This window comes from Cyrtonyx montezumae, unplaced genomic scaffold (assembly GCF_038088225.1).
Source record: "Cyrtonyx montezumae isolate F1298 unplaced genomic scaffold, pur_monq_1.0 scaffold_13, whole genome shotgun sequence".
Classification (NCBI taxonomy): domain Eukaryota; kingdom Metazoa; phylum Chordata; class Aves; order Galliformes; family Odontophoridae; genus Cyrtonyx; species Cyrtonyx montezumae.
The window spans coordinates 4,172,939-4,194,421 of NW_027071859.1; the positions used below are offsets into that span (position 1 = coordinate 4,172,939).

The 21,483-nt window shown below is 41.9% G+C and overlaps 1 protein-coding gene across 2 annotated transcripts in view; it reads right to left on the minus strand.

Moving 5' to 3' along the window:
- The window catches only part of MSRA (methionine sulfoxide reductase A), a 265,726-nt gene that overhangs the window by 64,869 nt on the left and 179,374 nt on the right, over window positions 1-21,483 (minus strand). For both annotated transcript variants that reach the window (XM_065730528.1, XM_065730529.1), the window contains one exon: window positions 21,146-21,252. In XM_065730528.1, the coding sequence (XP_065586600.1) occupies window positions 21,146-21,252 (107 nt within the window). The remainder of the gene's footprint in view (window positions 1-21,145; window positions 21,253-21,483) is intronic.

Sequence of the window (21,483 nt, forward strand, 5' to 3'; positions counted from 1 at the left end):
GGCTTCTGCAACGCCACGTTCAGCGAGGGAGAGGAAAACGTGCTCCCGTGCTGGCATCACGCCTCGGAGGTGTGACCTCTCCAAATCTTCACAATTATTAAGAAAACAACGGGGGGAAAAGCATTGCTAACGTGCTCCTTTCGAGCAGCGCTCCAGCAACGCGAGATGCTCCGTATTGATTTTTCTATCTGCGGCTTTGATGGGGATTTAATTGAAAAAGTCAGTAACTCGCGGCCCACGGCAAAACTGTGGCAAAAACAACAAAGGAGCTTTTTTTTCTGGTCAGGAGGAAGAGGCGGTAACAGAGATCAGCTACAGATTTCCCATTCTCGTCTCCTGGAGTTCAAAATCACACGCGCTTTATTCACTGCCTATAGTCTGCATCCTGTCAGCACTGCTCACCATGAAAGCTCGGCTGCTGGCAATTCATTCTTCTCTTCTTTTTCTCTTTCTTGTCAGATTAGAAATGGTGGTCAGGATTTCCATCAGAGTCATTTCAATAAACTGAAAAAGGAGGTAACACACAGGCCCTCTCCTTTCTGGGTGATTTTAGCTTAATGCAAAACATTCACAATAATCAGGTAATTCTAAAGTAATTCCTCATACTTTGGGTTCAAATATCCTTTATTGTTCCCAGATCAAGAAATGCAAAGGAAGAGCCTGAAGAAGCAAGCAGTAAGTGACAGGGCAGAATGGCATGCACAGACATGGAGGTATCCCTTCAACATCCTACAGCTTTCTTCTCTTTGCTTTTCTTTATTTTTTTTCTTTCAGGACGAATACCTGCAAGAGCCTTTGGTGGTGCTGCTATGTTCACTTGCCAGAGCATAAAATGATCCTTTAACTTAGTCCTGGCCCAGATTGTGAGGTTTTCTCCAATTTTATATGGCAGAAATCCTGAAGCTTTTCCTGCTAGCTGCAGTCCTCATCACAACAAGGCCCATTACAGCAATGTGTTTTCCCGGAAGCTGAAGCTTCGTTAAGCTAGTGGGTAACACCCTGCCTGTTTATTTAGTGTTAACTTCCACAGATTTGTGTTTTCTCACCTGGAAGTGTTTTCAATTCAAGGTGATAATTAAATATTCACCTTTACCTGCAAAGCTCCAAACAAATCTGGGTGATTTCATGCCTTTTTCCTTACAATACAGCAACAGCAGTCAGCGCCAGAAGATCATAGAATCACAGAACTGTAGGGAATGGACCTCTAGAGATCACTGAGGCCAACCTCATGCAAAAGCAGTCCCCTGCAATAGGTCACATAGGTAAGTGCCCACGTGGGTGTTGAATATCCGCAGAGATGGAAGCTTCATGCCCTCTCTGGGCAGCTGGTGTCACTGCTGTCACTCTCAAAGTAAAGAAGTTCCTCCTCGTGACTGTACAGAGCTTTCTCCACTCCCATTTGTGCCCACTGCCCTTTGTCCTGATGCTGCACACCACTGGAAAGAGCCTGGCCCCCTTCCCTTGGCTCCCATATTTTAGCTGTTTGTCAACAGTGATGAGATCCCCCCTCAGTCTTCTCTTCCCCAGACTACACAGCCCCAGGACTCTCAGCATTTCCTCCTACAGGAGATGCTCCAGGCTCCTCATCATCTTTGTGATCCCGTGGACTCTCTCCAGCAGTTCCCTGTCTGCCTTGAGCTGAGGAGCTCAGAGCTGGACACAGTGCTCCAGATGTGGCCCCCCCAGGGCAGAGCAGAGGGGAGGATCACCTCCCTTGCCCCACTGGGAAAGCACCAGTGCACCCTTGCACCTCTGTGCAATGCACCCCAGAGAACCATGGGCCTCCTTGGCCACCAGGACACAGGGCTCACGGCCAACCTGTTGGCCCCCGAGATCCTACACTTTCTCAATGGAAGAGAGAAGGAGGTCAATTTGTGACAGATCTGAGAAGGATCCCTGACACAATAAAGATATTTTAGTCCAAAGGGAACATCCTGTTTTCCCTCCCCTTTCAAGAAATCTACTGGCTAACTGCTAGACCCTCATTATAAGGAAATAACATTAATTGAACAGAGATGTGTCAGTCAGATGCACTGCTTTTCTGTAGCTGTGCTACAACCTAAAGTTGTGCACAGTGTAGCTCACAGCACAATGGAGAGTCACGTGGAAATGTAATTGCATTACAGTACAGTATGATGATATGAGTAAAGTCATCACATGACAAAGTTGTGCCAGGATGATAGTATCTGTCCCACATTATATTATTTTGGGAATAATAAACATTATATGCAGGGAAATGCTAAGCCAAAATAAGCTTGGTCATCCCACAGAACTTGTGACAGATGGCAATTCTATCTCCATAATCAAAGCAATGATTAACCTAGCGGTTTTTGTAAAAAATCAAACCACATTGCAATCCAGTTCTCCACATCAGGAACACTCCCCAGTATTCAGTAGTGTTTTCTTATTCACTGTTCTTCTGAATCAAATATGGTTGCTCACAGGAAATCCCTGCTCGTGCACAAGACACCACGGATCAGCAGTGTCCAGTACTCATCTTGGGTGTCGATGTCTTTGGCAAAATGGAGCATTCAAGTGGAAAAGAGCCAAAAGACCTAAAATACCTATTTCATCCACTCACGAAGTGCTTGAGCAGCTTATTCCATGAATTTAGTAAAAATCACAGAATCACAGAATTGTAGGGGTTGGAAGGGAATCTCTAGAGATCATTGAGTCCAACCACCCTGCCAAAGCAGCTCCGTAGACCGGGTTGCACAGGTAGGTGTCCAGGTGGGTCTTGACCATCTCCAGCAAAGGAGACTCCACAAATACTCCTTTTATTACTTAAACAGGTTAACTTCAGTATTTTACTTGTTTGCGATCAAGTGCAATAAAAGCGCAAATAAATTCCAATTGTATTATTTGTTAGTGAACGTGTTGGCTAAGCAGGACAAAACATCACTTCTGTTTGACAACCAGAACCCCTAAAGTTTAAAGACAGGACTTTATGTTAGCTAGCTTAATTTGAAAGAGCATTTTCACACTCATTTCTATTAATTTCTTGCTTTTTTCCCAAGCTCACACATCAACTACTGAAATCTAAATGAACGTACACACATGAGATGTCCCTCTCAACTTTTAGGGTCTCTGTCTCATCTTTCATCAGATCCACTTTTATGACCTGACACGGGAAGGGTAAAAATGAAAGAAAGAAATATGTAAATATTTATATATATGTATATACATAACAGTGATAGATCTGTCAGCTGCATTTAACAAAGAGCAAAAAGCCATCTTACATTGTGATTATTGCACAGAACGAGATGTGTCTGAACAGAGAAGCTTTCTCTGTATATTCCTGACATTAAGATGATGGAAGTTCAGTGGTCAGGGTAAGAGTTCTTCATGGGTAACTTTAGACACTGCAGAAGTGTTTTGAAGACAGTGACAACCAGTCATGCAATTTGGCTACCAGTGCATGATCCTGGCAAACTTAGCTTTATACCAACTTCAGAGTACTCTCTGGCCTTAGGACTTGCTTATTCTTTGCTGTAAGTCAAGTATTTTCAGAATACACCAAGTTTTGCAAGTTGGGACGTTACACAAACTGCTGTGAAGAGTGGGACACACACAACAAGTGAACCGTAGGGTTTGGGAAATTGGATACTGGTGAAGAAGGTAATGGCACTCCCAGCCAATCTATACATTTGTAAAGACAAAGGCACAGGATGCAGTGCAGTGGCTTAAAACAGTCCTAGCTTTTCAGAATAAGGAAAAACTGAGGTTACATTAGCTCATAAAATAGTAGCACTCTGCACTTGTATGGCTACAGGTCTGACAGACCTCCTCCTGTGCTGTCAGGTTGGGTTTCCTGTCACTGGGAGTCACACACATCCTTTCATGAAGTCTGACAGCACTGCTGCATGCAGTCAGAGATCTTGCCCACTCTGTTCTGTTTGGGTGGCTGTTTAAGAACTCATCTGCTCTAATGATTAGGAAAAAAGCTAATTTCCAGCCTAAATGTTAAGATGGCCAATTTGTACCCACTCGGATTTGTGCTAACCTTTTTCTTTACCTTAAATGACTCTTTTCCTCTCCCTGGGACTTACCCCAGAGAAGTATTTCTCAAAAAAACCAAAATCTTCTCCTCGCTCAGCTTGTTTACTAGGTAACAAATCAAAATCACACTCTTTCAGCTCTCTCTCATACAATATTCCACCTTCCCTGAGCATCCTGTTAAGACTTTTCTACACCTGTACCAAATAATGTATCGTGAAGATGAGTGAGCAGAGATGTACACAGTATTGCAAAGGGATCTGAATGAGTGCTTTGTGCATTTGCATTACAGCTCCTATTCCCAGTTTCACAGAAAATAGCTTAGCTGCTAAATCCCAGGTCCATCACCCCACATTTTTCTGGTGCCTCACACTGTCGGGCACTACTACCTCCAGGACTACCCAGTGCTTGCAGCATCTGAAAATCTGCAACCATCAGAGAAGGTCATGGCACTGCTTTTGTTCACTATTTCCATCCGTTTCCTCAATGAGCAAAACAACACCTACCTAAGTACAGAGCATTATTTAAACCAACTGCAAAAGTATTCCTTGAATTCAATGTGATCAAAGGCAACTGTACGAGCCTTTCTCATTCACAGAAGTGATGTGGAATGGCTTCATTCATACTGAAAATTAAAGTGTGCTGAATCATTCATTATTCATTACGCAGTCTCTGGGCCAAGCAGCACAGTTGGGCTCACATCCAAGCAGCCAGACTCCCCTCTGCCACTGCCTCCTGAGGACAGCCCTTTGGGTCGCCCTCACATCTGCCATGGGCATGGCTTTGCAGGCAGGACAAGGCTATAGGCATTCCAGGGACACACTAAGGCATGCCATGCCTGTATCTGCAGGGCACCGTGTGGACCCATGTCACAGACCTGGTCAGCGTGTTAACATCAGTGCAACGTTGATGTGCACCTATAATACAGCTTAAAAAGAGCCCCAGGGAGAGCCCAAGCAAGCTGGTTGGGTGTAGCTCACTCCATGACCCTGCTCTGGGCAATCCAGCAACAGAGGCGTCTGCTAGTGAACCAGAGACTGGACCCAAGTGCCTGACACAGATTGTAGGATCATGGAGTCACAGAATCACAGGACGGACAGGTTGGAGGGCCTTAGAGATCATCTTGTTCCAAGCTCAGCCACGGTCTGGTTGCAACCCACCAGCCCCAGCTACCCAGGGCCCAACCTGGCCATGAGCACCTCCAGGGATGGGGCATTCACAGCTTCTCTGGGCTTCTGCCTCCAGGGATTGGGTATTCACAGCTTCTCTTCCCTCTCTGCTACAAGGCCTTGTGTTCAGGCTTTAGGAACCAGGTCATTTGAGGTGACATCAGGCCTAGGGAGACCTAGCTAAGGCACTTACTTAAAAAAGGCTTTGGTGCTACTCTGAGGCAGAACAAAGTCAGGCCAGAGAGTGAAGACTGCAGGAGAAATACAGAACGGTCACACTGAAGTGAAGTCTGCAAGATTAGTGCTGTAGTGTGAGCAGCAAAGGCAGTTTCATCAGAGGGATGTAACTAGACTTTCTCCAAGCTGTGCATGGTCTTTCAGAACCACAACAGAAATGAGACCTATTTACCAGCATGAATATAGTTTGAGCTTCTCTGCTCAGATACAGAATGATTTCCTTTTTAAGATGGTGTAATTTCATTGCAGTTTGTGTTCTTAGATTGAACCATCAGCATCAGTAAACATTTCAGAGCATTTTGAGGGTAAGATTTCCCAGCTTGTCAGTGCTCTACTTCATTACCTTTTCATCAGGTTTTGTTTGCTTCCTCCTGTCAGCATAAACATGATGTATTGTCACACATACAGCAGGTCAAGTGATGACATTTTCTAATGCTCACAGAAGAACCTGACCTCCTGCTCACGTTCACCAAAAGGAAAACAAGGGAACCCCGTGTACTGAGTTTTAAATGCTAAGTGGGTTCTATATTTGATCTTCCTCCCCAGCAATACTAATTTCTATTTGAACTGCCGACTCAATTAGCAAAATGTTGAAGTGTTGGAGACCTTGTATGATATTATGTCCCACTGACAAAAAGGGAGCCAGCAGTGTTTTTGAGTTGTAAATCTACCAGCATTTGAACAGTTACTTTAATTAAACAAATTAAATTACTGCAGGCTTCATAAAATGATGAATTACATCATTTAATATATCATCGTTCCAAGCTAATCTCATTTATGTTATCTTTAAACATTGACCCCTACATAGAAACTTAAGTCATAAACCAAAAGGTCTCAAGACAAAATAAACAACCAAGTGGTGCAAAAGGAATGTATGAAGATGTAAATATAACCACATTTCACCTACAACCAAGATGGCATGGATTCGTAGCGATGAGAAAAACTAATCTTTCAGTATGGCTTTTTTTCTAGTAGCAGTAGCATGAGCTATACAGATTTAAGTGGCAGCCAAAATTGGCAACTGGAAGTTGAGAACACGAGCTAGGTGCTATGCATGTTAAACAGTCAAACTGGACTGGAGGAATTTATGACTGTACATAACTTATAACCCAAATAAATCACATGTCTGCACAATTCCAACTAGCCCTCAGCCCTTGGATTTATGTCTTAAGTCTCGTGTCTTTACTGATTACAGCCAATTCCTCACAGCACCGTTCTAGGGACAGATCGTCATCTTCTCTGAGCAGCTGCTGAGGTCATACCCTATGCTGACATGACTTCTCCTGCCAGCAGAATTCCTGTCACCCCTCTCCAAAGGGGATCACATCCTATCACTGAAGTCTGCTCTTAGAAACAAAGAAAAACAAATTGCTTATAAGGAGGACTATTGATAATAAACAGAAATGGAATGGCTTCAAAGATGGACGACTGGGGTGGGTTTTCCATCCAGCTGGAAGGGACTCTGCACACAGAGGATGGAAACAAAAGAAAGCGTGGGTCAGGTGTCACAGAATCACAGAACTGCAGGGCTTGGAAGGGACCTCTAGAGATCATCAGTCCAACCCCGTGCCAAAGCAGCTCCCCAGCCCAGGTTGCACAGGTAGGTGTCCAGGTGGGTCTTGAATGTCTCCAGAGAAGGAGACTCCACCACCTCTGTGTGCAGCCTGTGCCAGTGCTCTGTCACCCTCACTGTGAAGATTATACTGATCAGTGAAAGAATATTTAGAATTCAATAGGATAACTATCAAAATGGAAAAGTTGCTAGGTACCAATATAGTTGGATTACACAGCCATATGATGTGCAGCAGGCATGCCTGAATTTGTAAAATGCTGTTCACATAAGGCAAAACACTTGTCCTCAGTTTCCTGAATTCCAACGATTAAAGAAAGTTGAAGGAAACAAAAAAGTGCTTTTTTGTTTGAAGAAAATGAATGAAAGAAGCAGGGACATGAAAAGAACTTGCACATCTGCTACAAAAAGTACTCTCCACCATTCTCTAAAGCACATCCAGCACCAGCTTCACCCCACCAAGCTGTACCTGTTGTGCTGGAGGCATGTCAAAGCCCAGTACCCTCCCACACTGAGCCCAACTCACAGCACACTGCAGCTTGATGGATGCCCTTTATTATACCAGATCCGTGAAACAGGAGTGATATTAATCTCTGACAGCCTTTCCTCTCATGTTTTCCAAGTTCATATTAATTTTACTAAGCAATCCTGGCTCCTGCAGGCTTAGTCTCCTACGTATGAACTGTTCTAAAATAAATATGTCTTTGTAATGGTATAACACCATAACACTCTTCCTGAATATTGGATGTTTTGTAGCAGCAAAGCCCCATGGTAAGTGATGGCACATGAGCTGTGATGCTGCAGCCTGAATGACAATCCCTATGGGTTTTTTGACTGAGAAACAGGAGCATATTCAGGGTCCATTACTTGCAATATTAGAAAAGGAAGAAGAACTGGGCTCCTTCCTTTGACTAAAAGGAGCCAGTCCACAGCCATGGTGTTGGTACCTGGGAGGTGAACCAGAGGAGAAAAAGAGCCACAGATGATACAGCACGATGCTAACTCAGGCTTTGTAATGTATCCAGAGCTAAAGCAGATCAGAGAACTGTCTTAAAAATAAATAGGAATAAAGGGTTACAGGTGTAGCCTGTGAACTGTCATTATCCTCTCTTGTTCATGAAATGACATGGTAATTCTAATGACAAACTACGTTATAAATAGATTCTTAATTACAATATCTTAGGTCTGGCATCTGCATTCTCGCCATCTGAAAGGCAGAATCTGAGGGCTGTTTGCTGCCAAATTGGAGACCTCAACAAGACAAAAGGAAACAAGGAGTGAAGTTCCACCAAACCCACCAGAGGAGAAAGCAACTGCTCCTGGCACTGGATCACTGCTGGCCACAGAAGCAAGCAACCCCTGGAGCATCTCCAACAGATCCTGGCTCACTGACTGACAGCAAGTAGCCAGGAACCCAAACCTGGCCACTCCAGGCTTTCTTCTTCCTCTGCTGGGTCCATGGGTCCTTGGCTACAGCAGCTCCCATAGAAACGAGAGCACACGGAGCAGATGTCACAGCAAGTGAGATGAATGCAGCGAGGCGAGGGGGGGTGGCTGCAAGAAGAGGAGGAGGGAAAGCAGCATCACACGTTCAGAATTAGCTGTTCCCACCAGAGGGAGTGAGTCATTTTGGAAGTGAGTGCAAAGCTGTACGATATTGGCTTTTTTTTTTTTTTCCCTGTGCTCTCAGCTCACATCCGTAGGCAGGGACGTACAAAGAAGTGTGCTCTCAGCTCTCTGGCACAGGTGCTCCATTCTCCAATGAAAGCTGCAGTTTGCTTGCGATGCTGAATTAATGCCTGACCCAACAGCGCAGAAATATGACGTTGCATAAAATCAATACACACCACTCAGGCATTTCACATCCGAAAGCCATCGCATTTTTTTAACAAGCTGCAGTTCAGAAACACATCACGTTTGAACTCAAGGTAGAAAGTGCCAACAACCATTTTGGAGCTATGGTTGATTCCCTCTCATCTTACTGCCCCAAAAGGGGCTCTAGCTAGCCAAGGTTAACCCATCACATTCACAAAAGGCAATTCTTAATATATTCATCTATTCCCAACACAAGCATTATTCCCTCTTCCTCCTGCCCTCCGTATGTCTTGTAAATATCTAATTCTCTAATGCATCCTACTAATACATTTCTTCAAACATTATCTCGCAAATGAAGTTAAGGGGGGAAAAAAAACCCCTCACATTCTTTCCGTTTGCAAAATGAAAATTAGACCCCATTGATTTCTGTGGTCTCTACCCAGCACCAACCTCCAAACATGACAACTGTAAGCTGAGCACGGGGCTGAGTGCTTCCCATTCCTACAATTATCAGCGCACTTGTGATTCGCACAGGCACAAGATGAGCCCTGTGGGTCCCAAGGAAGATCTCTCCTCTGATTTAAGGATTGTTTTCAGGTAAATGGGATGAAGCATTCGTGTGATGAATTCAGGATTACGCATAGCACCGGTAGCAGAAAATGGTGCCTAGAATATGATTTTATGATAAAATATGATGTCTGTTCTTATAGACTGCGTTTAACTGTGGACAAGTGTCCCTTTCACAATTCACTTGGTAAATAATGCTCATACAGTTCAATGTGAATCTTCCTCCTTTGTAGCAAAACCCACAGCACTGCCTGTTGTCATCCCTTCCAATCGCCAGTGGGATAATCCCACCTATGTAACAGGGCTCCGCAGCTACAGAAGATTCGAAGTAACTTTATATGCAACAAATACACCAAATATCAGATAGGACAAGTAACTTTGGGAGACTCAAATGAGAAGAAACCCAATGTTTTGTGTTGCACACACAAAGAGGAGGAAAGCAAGCTCCTGCCTCCACGCTGCTGCAGCCGTGCAGCGAGGCCACCAGAGGGCAATGGAAGAAATCAGGTTTTCTTCCAGCCCCACTAAATCCCAGCTCGCACCAAAGGCTTTTCCTCTAATAATCTATCAGGGGATAGTGGGGAAATTTATTTCCTGTGATTGCTGGCACACAAAACAGCAACCGCGTATACAGAACGGCAAGAAGTGTTGCATGAAAAATAATCATCTGAGATATAATTAGCTGATCAAGATAAAAATAAAACAATGGTATAGTGAGCATGTATCTGTGTGGGACAAGGAGGAGGAGGATGCTACAAGCCCTCACCATGATCCCGAAACTCTTCCTTCTTCAGAATTTTTCCTCCAGTATTCTAAGCTTCATGGCACTTCACCTGCCAAGGCTGAATTTCTATTTGGTGGAGACAATTAGCTGTCCACAGAAATAAAACTGGGGAGAATATTGCATAATTTACATTAAAAAAAAAAAAAGAAACAAATCCGAGCTGCTTTCTGCAAGGAGTGCACACAAAACATGCAAACACTGAGCCCTGAGGTGTGCAGCTAGGAGTCCTCAGCGTGAAGAACCAGCTAATATTGCCAAAGTTATGTGACTTGTCAATTTTCAGGCAAAAAACAAGGGTTTTGCACACCATCAGTGGATGTTTAGTACTGGGTAGGCTAAGAGAGGGAATGGGCTTGGTTTCCTGCAGCACTTCAAAAGGGATGTGTACGACAACGCACGCAACGTGTGCCTATTTGTATTTGGTTAAAAACAAAAACGACAAGAAATGAAGCAGAATTCAAATGATAAGGAATGTAATTAGTGCCAATCAACATGTTTTTGTAGAAAATAGGTCAAACAAAGCCAACATCTTTCTTTGATGAGTTTACGAGTTCATCTGCTAAAGGAAAATTTGTAGGTACAATACAGTCAATTTCCCATTTTTGACTTAGTACTGTTTAACCATTTTAATTAAAAAAAAAAAGAAGTACTACACAGTATCAGTGATGGAAATAGTAAACGGAGTAAGATGGACTTCAACAGAAATTGTGACAAAGTACAGCATGACTGACACTTACCTGCATCTTAGAAACAACCATAAAATTAGTGCTGGCAAAATGGAAGTCAATTACAGCAAATGCTGACAGTCCTGGGGCACTCAAATAGAGCAGCTGAGACCATTTGAGTGCAATTAAATCCCAAATTCTACACCTAAGAAAATCAACTCCAGAACTGAACATCTAGAAAAAATGAATGAAGCCCACATCTACAGAAACACTAGTGTATTAACAACAGAGTGCCCAGGGAGACAATGTCACTTATACATCACTGATTATGTTCGTTCTGGGATACTGCTTCCAGTTCTGGTATCTACCTTTTAATTTTTTATTTTTTTTTTAAGAAAGCCAACTTTAAAAGTTTAAGGAATTTTGAAACTAAATTAGAAGAGGAAAACTTTTTGGTGAAAGACACTGAAACTCACATTCATGGGTAAAGCTGGAATTCTGATTACCTACACCACATCTCTTGATTAAAAATAATGGAAGAATCCTGACAATTTTCATGAAGAGAAGGTGGATCCATGGATTTCACTGTCAGTCATCTGTTATTACACACCTTTTGTCCACCTTGCTACGTAGGGAGGTTAGATCAACAACTAGGAAATATGCATGATCTTCGTCTTCTAAGGATGAAGACAAGGCACAAATTTTCAAATGCACAAGTTTGAAGAAGAAAGGGAAAAATCTGAAGATTGGGCAAAATGAGGAACGAGGAAGGGAGGGAAGAGGGACAAGAGGATCCAGGAAAGAAAAAGGGTGAGTTAACAGTGTAGGGAGGAAAAAATCCACACATAAAATTGAAGAGAAAAAAGACAGAAGAACAGATTTTTTTCATATCAGCTCAATGGAGCCCTAGAGGGTTACAGGGCATTACAATGTGGGCTTGACCTTGTAACATGAATACAGACATCGGTTGGGCTGGTTCCTCACCCACTTGTCGCAATGACAGTAGTACTGCATTGAGGAAACAGTTGTGGTGGTACCTGTCCTGACTCCATTCCTTCTTGAGAATGAGAACTAAGCATGAACACAAAAAGAGATCTCCTGGCTTTTCCTATCCGGGTTGGTTTAAGTGCCTACAATCCCATAAAGCTCCAGCACAATTTGAACACTAAAGCTGATGGGCAACCTATCCTTTTTCATCACCTTTTACTGCAACTGGTAGATGTATGGGATCTAAAAGAATAAGAGATTAGTCTACGAGCAATATGTGCAAGCTATTAAAGAAGAAAAAGATTTTGATGCAAGAAGATCACAAGATCAAAACTGACATGACAATGTTGTTTGTTAAAGCATGTTCTGATTTTTCTTTCCAGGAAGTATTGACTTGTTTTCCCCAAAGCTGAGAGCTATATTTGACTGAATGGCATACTTCAAACATCAAATAATATACAGAATCCTCCAACAACTCATTGGGGAACAAAAATGCTGAAATGAAAGAAACTCTTGGGCCAGATTTTTATCTCGATTGCATTGCTGGAAATCCAAAGTAATTCCATTGATTCTAACGGCGTTGCTCTGGATTTGCAGCTGTGCATTTGCATTTGTATTTGGTTCAGTGAGAAAATCTTGAGAGATACTGAAGAAAAAGTTTAAATCAGTTAGAAAGCAACCTCATCAGGAGACAACTGTTGATACATGCTGTAGGACACCCCGCTATCAGACTGTTTGAACCCGAGTGTTTGTCCATACTCAGATATCCAAGCATACAGTATCTGTCATTTCCATGTGTGTCTTTTGTAAAGCTGAGACCATTCCAAAGTGCCATTATTTCTGACTTGAAGAAACCTCTTTCAGACAAATTTTTGGCTTTTTATTTTAGAGTGGAAGAATCTTCCATGAGTACCTACTTGAATTCTTAACTGAATTAACTGTGGCTTGGGCACACATTGTCACTGGGAAAATCAGAGGCTTGAAGAGCCAAAGTACTTCTTGAATCATGCAGCTTTGCAGTAACGATAAGCAAGCAGTTTGGACAGCAGAAGCAGTGCTCTCAGTCTTCACTATAAGCATTAAAAATGCATGTGCCTTACAAAAAAATGTCCCAACACAAGCCACATCTTTCACATGGACACAGAAGGATTCACAAGTCAGAGCAGACATACGACACAACATTCTCAACACTTCTTAAGACCATTTCTCAGGTTTTGTTCCCTGGAAACAATGCTCAAGTCAGCTTTAAGGGCTACATTAAATCCAGAGACAAGAAGTAGTAACAGAGAACAGCAACAGCTAATCCTAAAAACAGTTTTTAACCCTTTCTTTTCTTTGTGTCTACCTTCTTTTATACTATTTTGTCATCTCCTCCCCATAACTAAGCTCTAAGTGAAATTAAGAACTTTAAGAGCTTCCTTAAGAAAATGATCCCTATCTTGTTCCCTGTAAAGCACTGTGTACACTTAACCCATCATTATTAATACCATTATTAAAATTATGCTCCTGACATTTGATATGCTTGTGAAAATTTCAGAGTGCTATAACAGATGCATAATCAAGATCAAGAAATTCAAAAGCCTGAACCAGAAGCTCTTCAGAATGATTCTTGATGCCACCAAACTGTCAGAATATATTCACAGGCTGATGTAAAGGTATTTAACTTGGGTGTGCTGGTATCACTACAGACTCCACTGTAGAGTTCCACTGCTGTGACTCAGAACCTAAGAGAGATATTTGCTCACCTGGGGAGGCAGCTGGAGACAAGGTCAGATGCTTCCTGTGGAAAAGTCAGCTGAACCCTTTTAATCTTCATCTTTTGCAATAGCATGCAGACCTGCCCTGCAGATCAAGAATTCATCTGCCTAAATATATGAGAACTTGATGTCTAGACAAATTTAGGATGTTTTCACATTATCATAGAATTACAGAATCATAGCATGGCTCGGGGTGGAAGGGACCTTAAGCATCATGGAGCTTCAAACCCTGCTGTGGGCTGGCAGCCCCCAACCAGCTCAGGCTTGACCCATCCAGCCTGGTTTTGAGTGCTTCCAGGAATGGAGCACCCACAGCTCTCTGGGCAGCAGTGCCAGGGCCTCACGATATTACTAACATGTCGAACAGAGCCAGTACAAATCAGGAAATGTTTCATTTACAAAGCACTCTTAGATCCAAATCTAGTTGATATTTACATTGGTTTACAGTAAGGTAATTTCAAATATTAGTTTCAATGTCCAATATAAGTGTTAGCTTGAAGCCCCAGGTTCATGCTCACAGTACAATAAAGAAAATGGTTTCTTTGCTGAACCCCATGACCTCCAAGCTGAAAAAAAAAATCATTATAAAACAGAAAGTATGGTTTCATAACACTATTCATAGGTCTAACTTCAAATCCATGATTAACTGTATTCACAGCAGTCAAAGGGCTAAGTGAAAAGCCTGGCCTTTCATCACATGAACAGCATATATGCAGACGGGAAAGCTAAAACAATCTCGACTTGTGCAGCATCAATAAAAGCAGGGAATACGTGCTGTAGCTGCATCCAGGGGAGGAGAAACAATGCTCAGTGGATAGCATGCTGCACTCAGCACAGCTTGGTGGCACTTTGCCTCTGCCTAAGTGGGTTTTGGGAGCTGTCCTTAGTCCTGTGCTTTCCGGGATACTCGATGGTGTTTTAATATCACACAATCACAGAACTGTTTGAGTTGGAAGGAACCCTTAAAGGCCATCTGGTCCAACCCCCCTGCAATGAACAGGGACACCCACAGCTCCATCAGTGCTCAGAGCCCCATCAGCCTGACCTTGGCTGTCTGCAGGGATGGGGCACCAGCACCTGTCTGGGCAACCCGTGCCAGAGCCTCACCACCACATTCTACATGTTTCACTGTTTCCAAATAGAGTCATCTCGGTGGAAATGCAGAAAAGGCAAAAACATGTATTAGTCTTGAATCATCTTCCTGCTGCACAGTGACCGAATTTTCTTGGCGTGACATGGAAGGCACATTTTCTGCAGTTTAAGGTAAACATGAAAAGAGTTAGCAACTGTTCACACAAAACCTCCTCATCCGCAGCTGAATGCAGCTTTCTCAGAGAGGGATGTACATAAAAAGGGTATCTCTGTAGCACAGATGAGTGATTACAAAATAAATAATGGCTTAGCTTATCAGATCAGGCTTGCTTATTTTCATAAGGACTACCACCATCAATCAAGAATCAAGTAGCTACTATTCACTTCAGAGTGAAGCAAAGATAATTTGATACGTAAAGCTCTGAAATAGACATAATTTGAAGAGGAGTAAGCAGGTGTTATTTTTTTTATTGACTCTATTATGCTGTTTTATTAACAACAATCTACTTTTTTAAAGACCTATTTAACTTCACCAAAAAAAAGAAAAAAAGTGAAAAACTGCCTCCCAGTGAAAGTGTGCTCTATATTCACATAGAATGCTACAGAAAGCTCTGGCTGAACGTTGCACATTCACTCCACAAGGCATTCCTTCATTCAACCAAAGCTTCAGCTCAGAACGGGTGGATCCTGCAGATCTGTTAACAGCATTTCCTCACTTCGATAGATACAGCCCTGACCAATTTCTTTGCTGTGATAGAGAACTCCTGTTTTTAAATCTCATCTCCTTTTCTAGCATGTCTAGCATATCCTTTCTAGCATATATGCCATTTGGTTTTGCAGTCAAGAACTTGGGTAGTTTGTTCCCACATCATCCCACAGCAAGTTTATGAAAGCTTCACAATATCTGCAGGATGCTGAGCTGCAGAGATTTCTGCTTCAGTGTTAATTCAGTGCTTCTCTTATTCTGCAGAATGCATCCCTCCCTTACAACCTGCTTTATACCTAGCAGGGTCCACATCTGAGTGAGGTATGTGAGCTGCCTTCATAGTCATGGAATATCAGCTTCCATTATAGTCATAATATATCAGCTTCTATTACAGCCATGGTACATCAGTTTCCACTATAGCCATGGGAGAACAGTGTGTGCCTAAAATCAGCCTGCTAAGTGTAAGCAGATTGGATATTAGGAAAAAAGTCTTGTCACAAGGGGTGGTCACAGGTTGGCACATGCTGCCCAGGGAAGTGGTGGAGTCACCATCCCTGGAGGTGCTACAAGAGCTGTGGAGATGTAGCACTGAGGGATGTGGTCAATGGACATGGTGGAGGTGGGCTGGGGTTGGACTTGGGGACCCTTAGGTATCTTCTTTTCCAACCTGAATGATTCTATTCTATTCCATTCCATTCCATTAGCATTCAACACTATTTGAGGTGCCCCAGCGTATCTCAGATACCTACACAGAACAGATATAACACCCTAAGCAATATGTGGGCAACATGGATTGGCAGCTGGAGGTTGGCAAAAACAACAACAAAAAGAATGAAAAAACACAGAAGCACAAAAATATATACATATAAAAAGACGCTCTGTTCAGATGCTCCAAAGTATGCACTTGTGAAACAAAACAGGATCTGAAGTTACTGGTTGAGGGATTCCTTTCTCAGCTGCATGTGAGTAAATAACAGAATCACAGCATTGCAGGGGTTGGAAGGGGCCTCAAGAGATCACCAGCTAAAGCACATCCCTACAATAGGTCACACAGGTCGGCATCCAGACAGGTTTTGAATATCTCCATAGAAGGAAACTCCACCACATCTCTGGACAACATGCTCCAGTGCTCCATCACCCTTACTGTAAAGAAGTCCTCCTGCATGATAGTACAGAACCTCCTACGGTCAAGTTTGAGGCCATTGCTCCTTGCTCTATCGCTTTGCACCACCAAGAAGAGCCTGGTCTCATCCATTTGCCTCCTACCTCCATTTAGGTATTTATAAACCCTGATCACATCCATAGTACAACTGTATTATGCCTTGTGGAGTGATGCCAATAGGGAATTTTGCACCACGTATTAATTCTTCTACTGCTTGATTCAAAAATAAATTGTAGGTGTTTGGTCAAATTCATGCTTGTCACACCAACTCAGCTGTTAGATTAACTGAAAATAACACTTTGATGAAAAGCAAAGAAAAACGATTCTCACAGAGTTTCATTCATTTAATTAAGCATCTTCTTCAGTCCTTCACCAAAACTTAGCTGCTAAGATGAAGAAAAAGCTGCAGCATGCCTCAGCCTCTCTTTTCCACATCAGACCTCATTCCTTCCTGTCTGCAGCTTTGAGTACCAACACTTCCACATAGAGGATGTTCTCCAGACTGACAGATTGGGCAATTAGTTAATCCCACTTGCCTGAATCTTATCTGTTTACACTAAGTTATAATTTTTTAAAATTTAATCTCCTCGTGTCTAGGTACAATGCTTTTTGAATTTCTTAAAGATACTTGCAGGCCCCAAAGCAAACCATTAGCACTGTTTCTTTTTATTATTATTATTTTTTTTCTGTTTAACTGCAGTTTTGGTACAGTTATTGCTTTATTTCGTTTGATCAATCTTCTGACCAGCTGATTTAGATTTCAGAGAGGATTCCTATTAGTGTCACAATCTTTTCCAGCAGAGGAAGTTTCCAAAATTATAGCTTTACAGCTCAAGTCCTGAAAAGAATGCATTGCATTACTTCTAGCAGAGATCCATCAATTTCCAAGAGAACAAAACAAAACAAAACAAAAAAACAGTTACTTCTTTATTCATCTGTAATTCCTGTACACTCCATAAAGAACAAAAACAGTCCTCTGGGGCTTCTGTAAAGGCCACAATTTTAGCATTTTCATGAAATCTCAACATTCCTATTCTGCCTCTGCGAGCCCACGTTAGTTTCTCAAGGTTACCACTGCAAGAGCAAATAACATCAGGTCCTTATCACTGCTCACATCACCTAACACCTCTGCCAAGAGCTCAGAACTTGGTTCATAATCATTCACAGAGAGGTCTTTTAATTGCTGTGTGGGCAGATTTTCTCCTGCCAAATATCTGCTTTCACAGCAAAGCAACAGACTAGCATTTTGCTCTCTGTGTGTGTTGTTCATTGCCTGTGCTGTCCTACATGAGGACACAGATGTTTAGTTTTTGGGGGTGCTACCTTAATAGAAGCAAACTGTGGTTATGGGGCTCAGTATATTCTTGGGGCCTGAAATCCCTGCATTAGCAGCCTGACAAAACAAATGCAGGCCTGTGATTCAGAAGAAAATACAGAGTTTCTTCCCACTTGTAATTTTGTTGTTTGGATTACTGCCCGGATAATTCACTTGAAAACCAAATCCAACCTAGCAACTGTCTTGAAAATTGAGTAACCTCAGGTTCAACTGCATTAAAAAACTTCAGCTTCAGGCAAAACTGATGGAACAGCTCATTCACAGCATTTTCACCAAGCCCTGGCCCTCATTTTATGTTTTTCTGATTATGCATACATTGTGCTACAATTTACCGGCAGCAGAACTGAATTGCCACTAGCTGACTCTGACCATATGCATTCAGCTGCACTGACAGCTAAAGATGCATGGCTCGATGCATATTCATTGCTGGATTGCCATTTCTCAGCTGTTAAAACAGCTGCATGAGCAGCAACAAGTTTCACAACTTAAAATAGATGTAGCCCTACAGGATACTTGGGCTCAGGGATAATCACAACCCTCACTAGCAGCTTGGTAGGAGCTAGGGATGTGGTGCACTTACTGCAGTATTTCTGCACTCAAGCATGGCACTACCATAACTGTGTAAGCTACAGAGGCATTTAGTCTGGAGCAGAAGTGTGCTTTTGTAATATTTCTCCTGATCATTGCCACTTATCACACATCGGTTCACACCACAGACTGGTCTTGAGATGGATGAGCCTAATTCCTCTGGATGGAGTTAGACCAGAAACACAGCTTCCTTCAGCCAATGGTACATGGGACCAAGCAAAAGGTGAAAAGCAAAGCCTGAAGTGAACGTTGTGCATTCTGGGTCTTCAGCACAGAGTGTTTTGTTCAGCGTATCTGCTCCACCCAGCTCAAACTGCACCCTAAGAGTACACAGAGCTGAACACACCTAGGGCTAGCCTGCAAATCAGGAAGAGCTTCATGACGTAAATATTGAAGTTGGGTAGTTTCTATCCTCAGTGAACAATATCAACTCCTTCAAAATAAAGAACACTCCTTGCTTTAAAACAAACAAACAAACAAACAAAAAAGAATAATCAGGCAAACGTAGTATTCTATTTGGTAGGCCATTCTTCATTCTTTTCTGGGTCATCAGCTCAAAAAAAGGCATTCAAGGCCACATACATACTCAATTATACAGTTGATAAATAAATTGGATAGGGGATGGATTAGATGATCTTAGAGGTCTTTTCCAACCATAACAATTCTATAACTCTCCAATTCTAGTCCTACCCATTTGGAACATTCAACACTGACCATCAAGGAATAATCAAGTTTTATCCCATCCCTGCTTTTTTAATCTGCCATTATCTGGTGTAAAGAACTGCATGTATGTCCGCCAGAAGAATTTGGCATTTACTTTGAAATAGTGCAATAATAAAGAAATTGCATTTCCTTAAAATAACGTAATGCAAAGCATTTAATATGAGAAGGGATTCCTGAACACATTGTTTGCTCAGTGTGTTTCCAATTCAACCATTTTACTGCTACTGCAATTCCACAGTAGATAATACTGTAGATGTTGTTGTTGATATACAAGAAAATACTATGTAGAAACTATATTTCCTCTAGGAATTTCAGTACGTATTTGCTCTGTTTCCTTAGCTGGCAACACAGTCCCTTCCTTCCTCCTACATTAGTGAAAAAATGAGTTCTACATGTGACCACTTACAGAGTTGTGCCTAATTATATAAATACACTAATTATACAGACTTTCAAAATGGTGAGAGACTTCAAAGTAGGTAAATTTTGTATTGTGCCATTAAGAAAATCTATTTGATGATGGAAAATTCTGTAATATCATACTGCAATCTCCTTCATTGTAATTTTGCTTTCAAGTCAGTATTAATTTAATGACAAATAACTGCAGAGAACAATAGAGTTGGGAAAGCAAACTGAAAGCTGGAAGATTTAGAGTGAGATATTGGTCAGCAGATGTTAATAAATGGGAACAAATAATGATTTGGAAAAGCAATGGATCTCAGATAACCAATGAGTAGAAAGAAGTTCTGCATGATAAATATGAATATCAAGCCTTCAGAAACTGCTAATAGATACACACCTGAAAGACTGATTGTTCCCATGCATTTAGCTACTCACAAGAAAACATATATGCCATTGAATATTTCACTTGTATGCAGACTTATCCCATATGCTAGGAACTAATTGCAAATTACTTATCTGCAGTTCATCCCTTTGCACAGAAAATAATGCCAAGAGTCCTGCAAGTACAGATCAAGCTCAACGATCAACCAATGTCATATATGCACTTATAAGAACCAAGAGCACATGAACCTCCTTCCATACCTTGGTACCTGCCTCTGATTGATACAGCCTTACTCTTCAAATCCCATTTCTTTATTTTAACATTAGGTATTCGTCAAATTCCCAACTCTTTAATAATGCTTAAGTGGAACCATAGTACAAGTGAATGTATGAAAGCTCACAGTACCACCTAATAGTTTATCTGTTGCACCAATACCCTAGGTGAGTAATTTATTTCCTATATGTTACAAGAAATCGTATTTTTTACAGTAGAAACTGGATGTTGCCTTGCAAGACCACTAGGCAGATCAGACAGAAATTACAATGCAGCAACAATACAGGACACAGTAATCTTTCTGCCTTTAGTTAAACCCAGGTCTATAATAGCTTACAAGGCAGGGAATAGACAGAATTCATCCTCACTGAAAAATAGGATTGTGTATAAAAAAGGTTAATCAAATAATCATCCTTCTCTCACACAAATCCTAGCATCAGAACAAATGGCCTTCTGAAGCCACTGAATGCCACATTTACACAAAGGAATTTGGGGAATAGAAGCATCTCAGAATCAGCAGGTAGGGAATCCTAGGATCCCAAGTTGACATACTGATGAGAACTTCTCCCCAGAGTTCAAGAACTCTTGGGTCTGAGATGTTAGCTTCACCCTCCAGAGTATAGGGCCCAGAATCACTTCAGTAGCTTTAAGAACGCTCTGATGAGGCCACATGAAAAAAGACTCTGAAAGGGATCAGATTATTTCTGTACAAGTAACTAAATATTTTCTTTTTGCATCAAGTTGTCCCATAAACAATCTTCCTCATAACAGGTGGAATTTATAACAAATAAGATTCAGCTTCAGTACTGGGGGAAGGACCTCCAACAGCAGCATGAAGAAAATATACAGCACAAGAAGTGAGGGTGTGCTTATGATAAATTTCTTTGACCTCTGATCCATACAGGAAGCAATCCCACACTCCACCCAACATGATTACCTTCTGATACTCTTCCTTAGATTTCAAGGCAGCTTCCATCTGTTCCTGGGAGAAGGTGTAGATGGCTGAGCGATACTGTGTGCCAAAGTCGTTACCTTGCCGCATTCCTAGAGAGAGAAAATACGGCACCCCATGAGGATCCTGCTCCCAAGTGGATGGGTTGCAACACGGAAGTCCAGTAGACTCAAAGTTAGGACTTTCCATTCGCCTGGGTTAGCACAGTCTCTTGTGTGCACATTCTACAGGTATTTTTGGGAAGACCAAGTGTTTCTTTAGTTGAATAGTCCTGAGGAGATACAATTCTGATATCTCCTTCAAAATGACATGCAAATGAAATG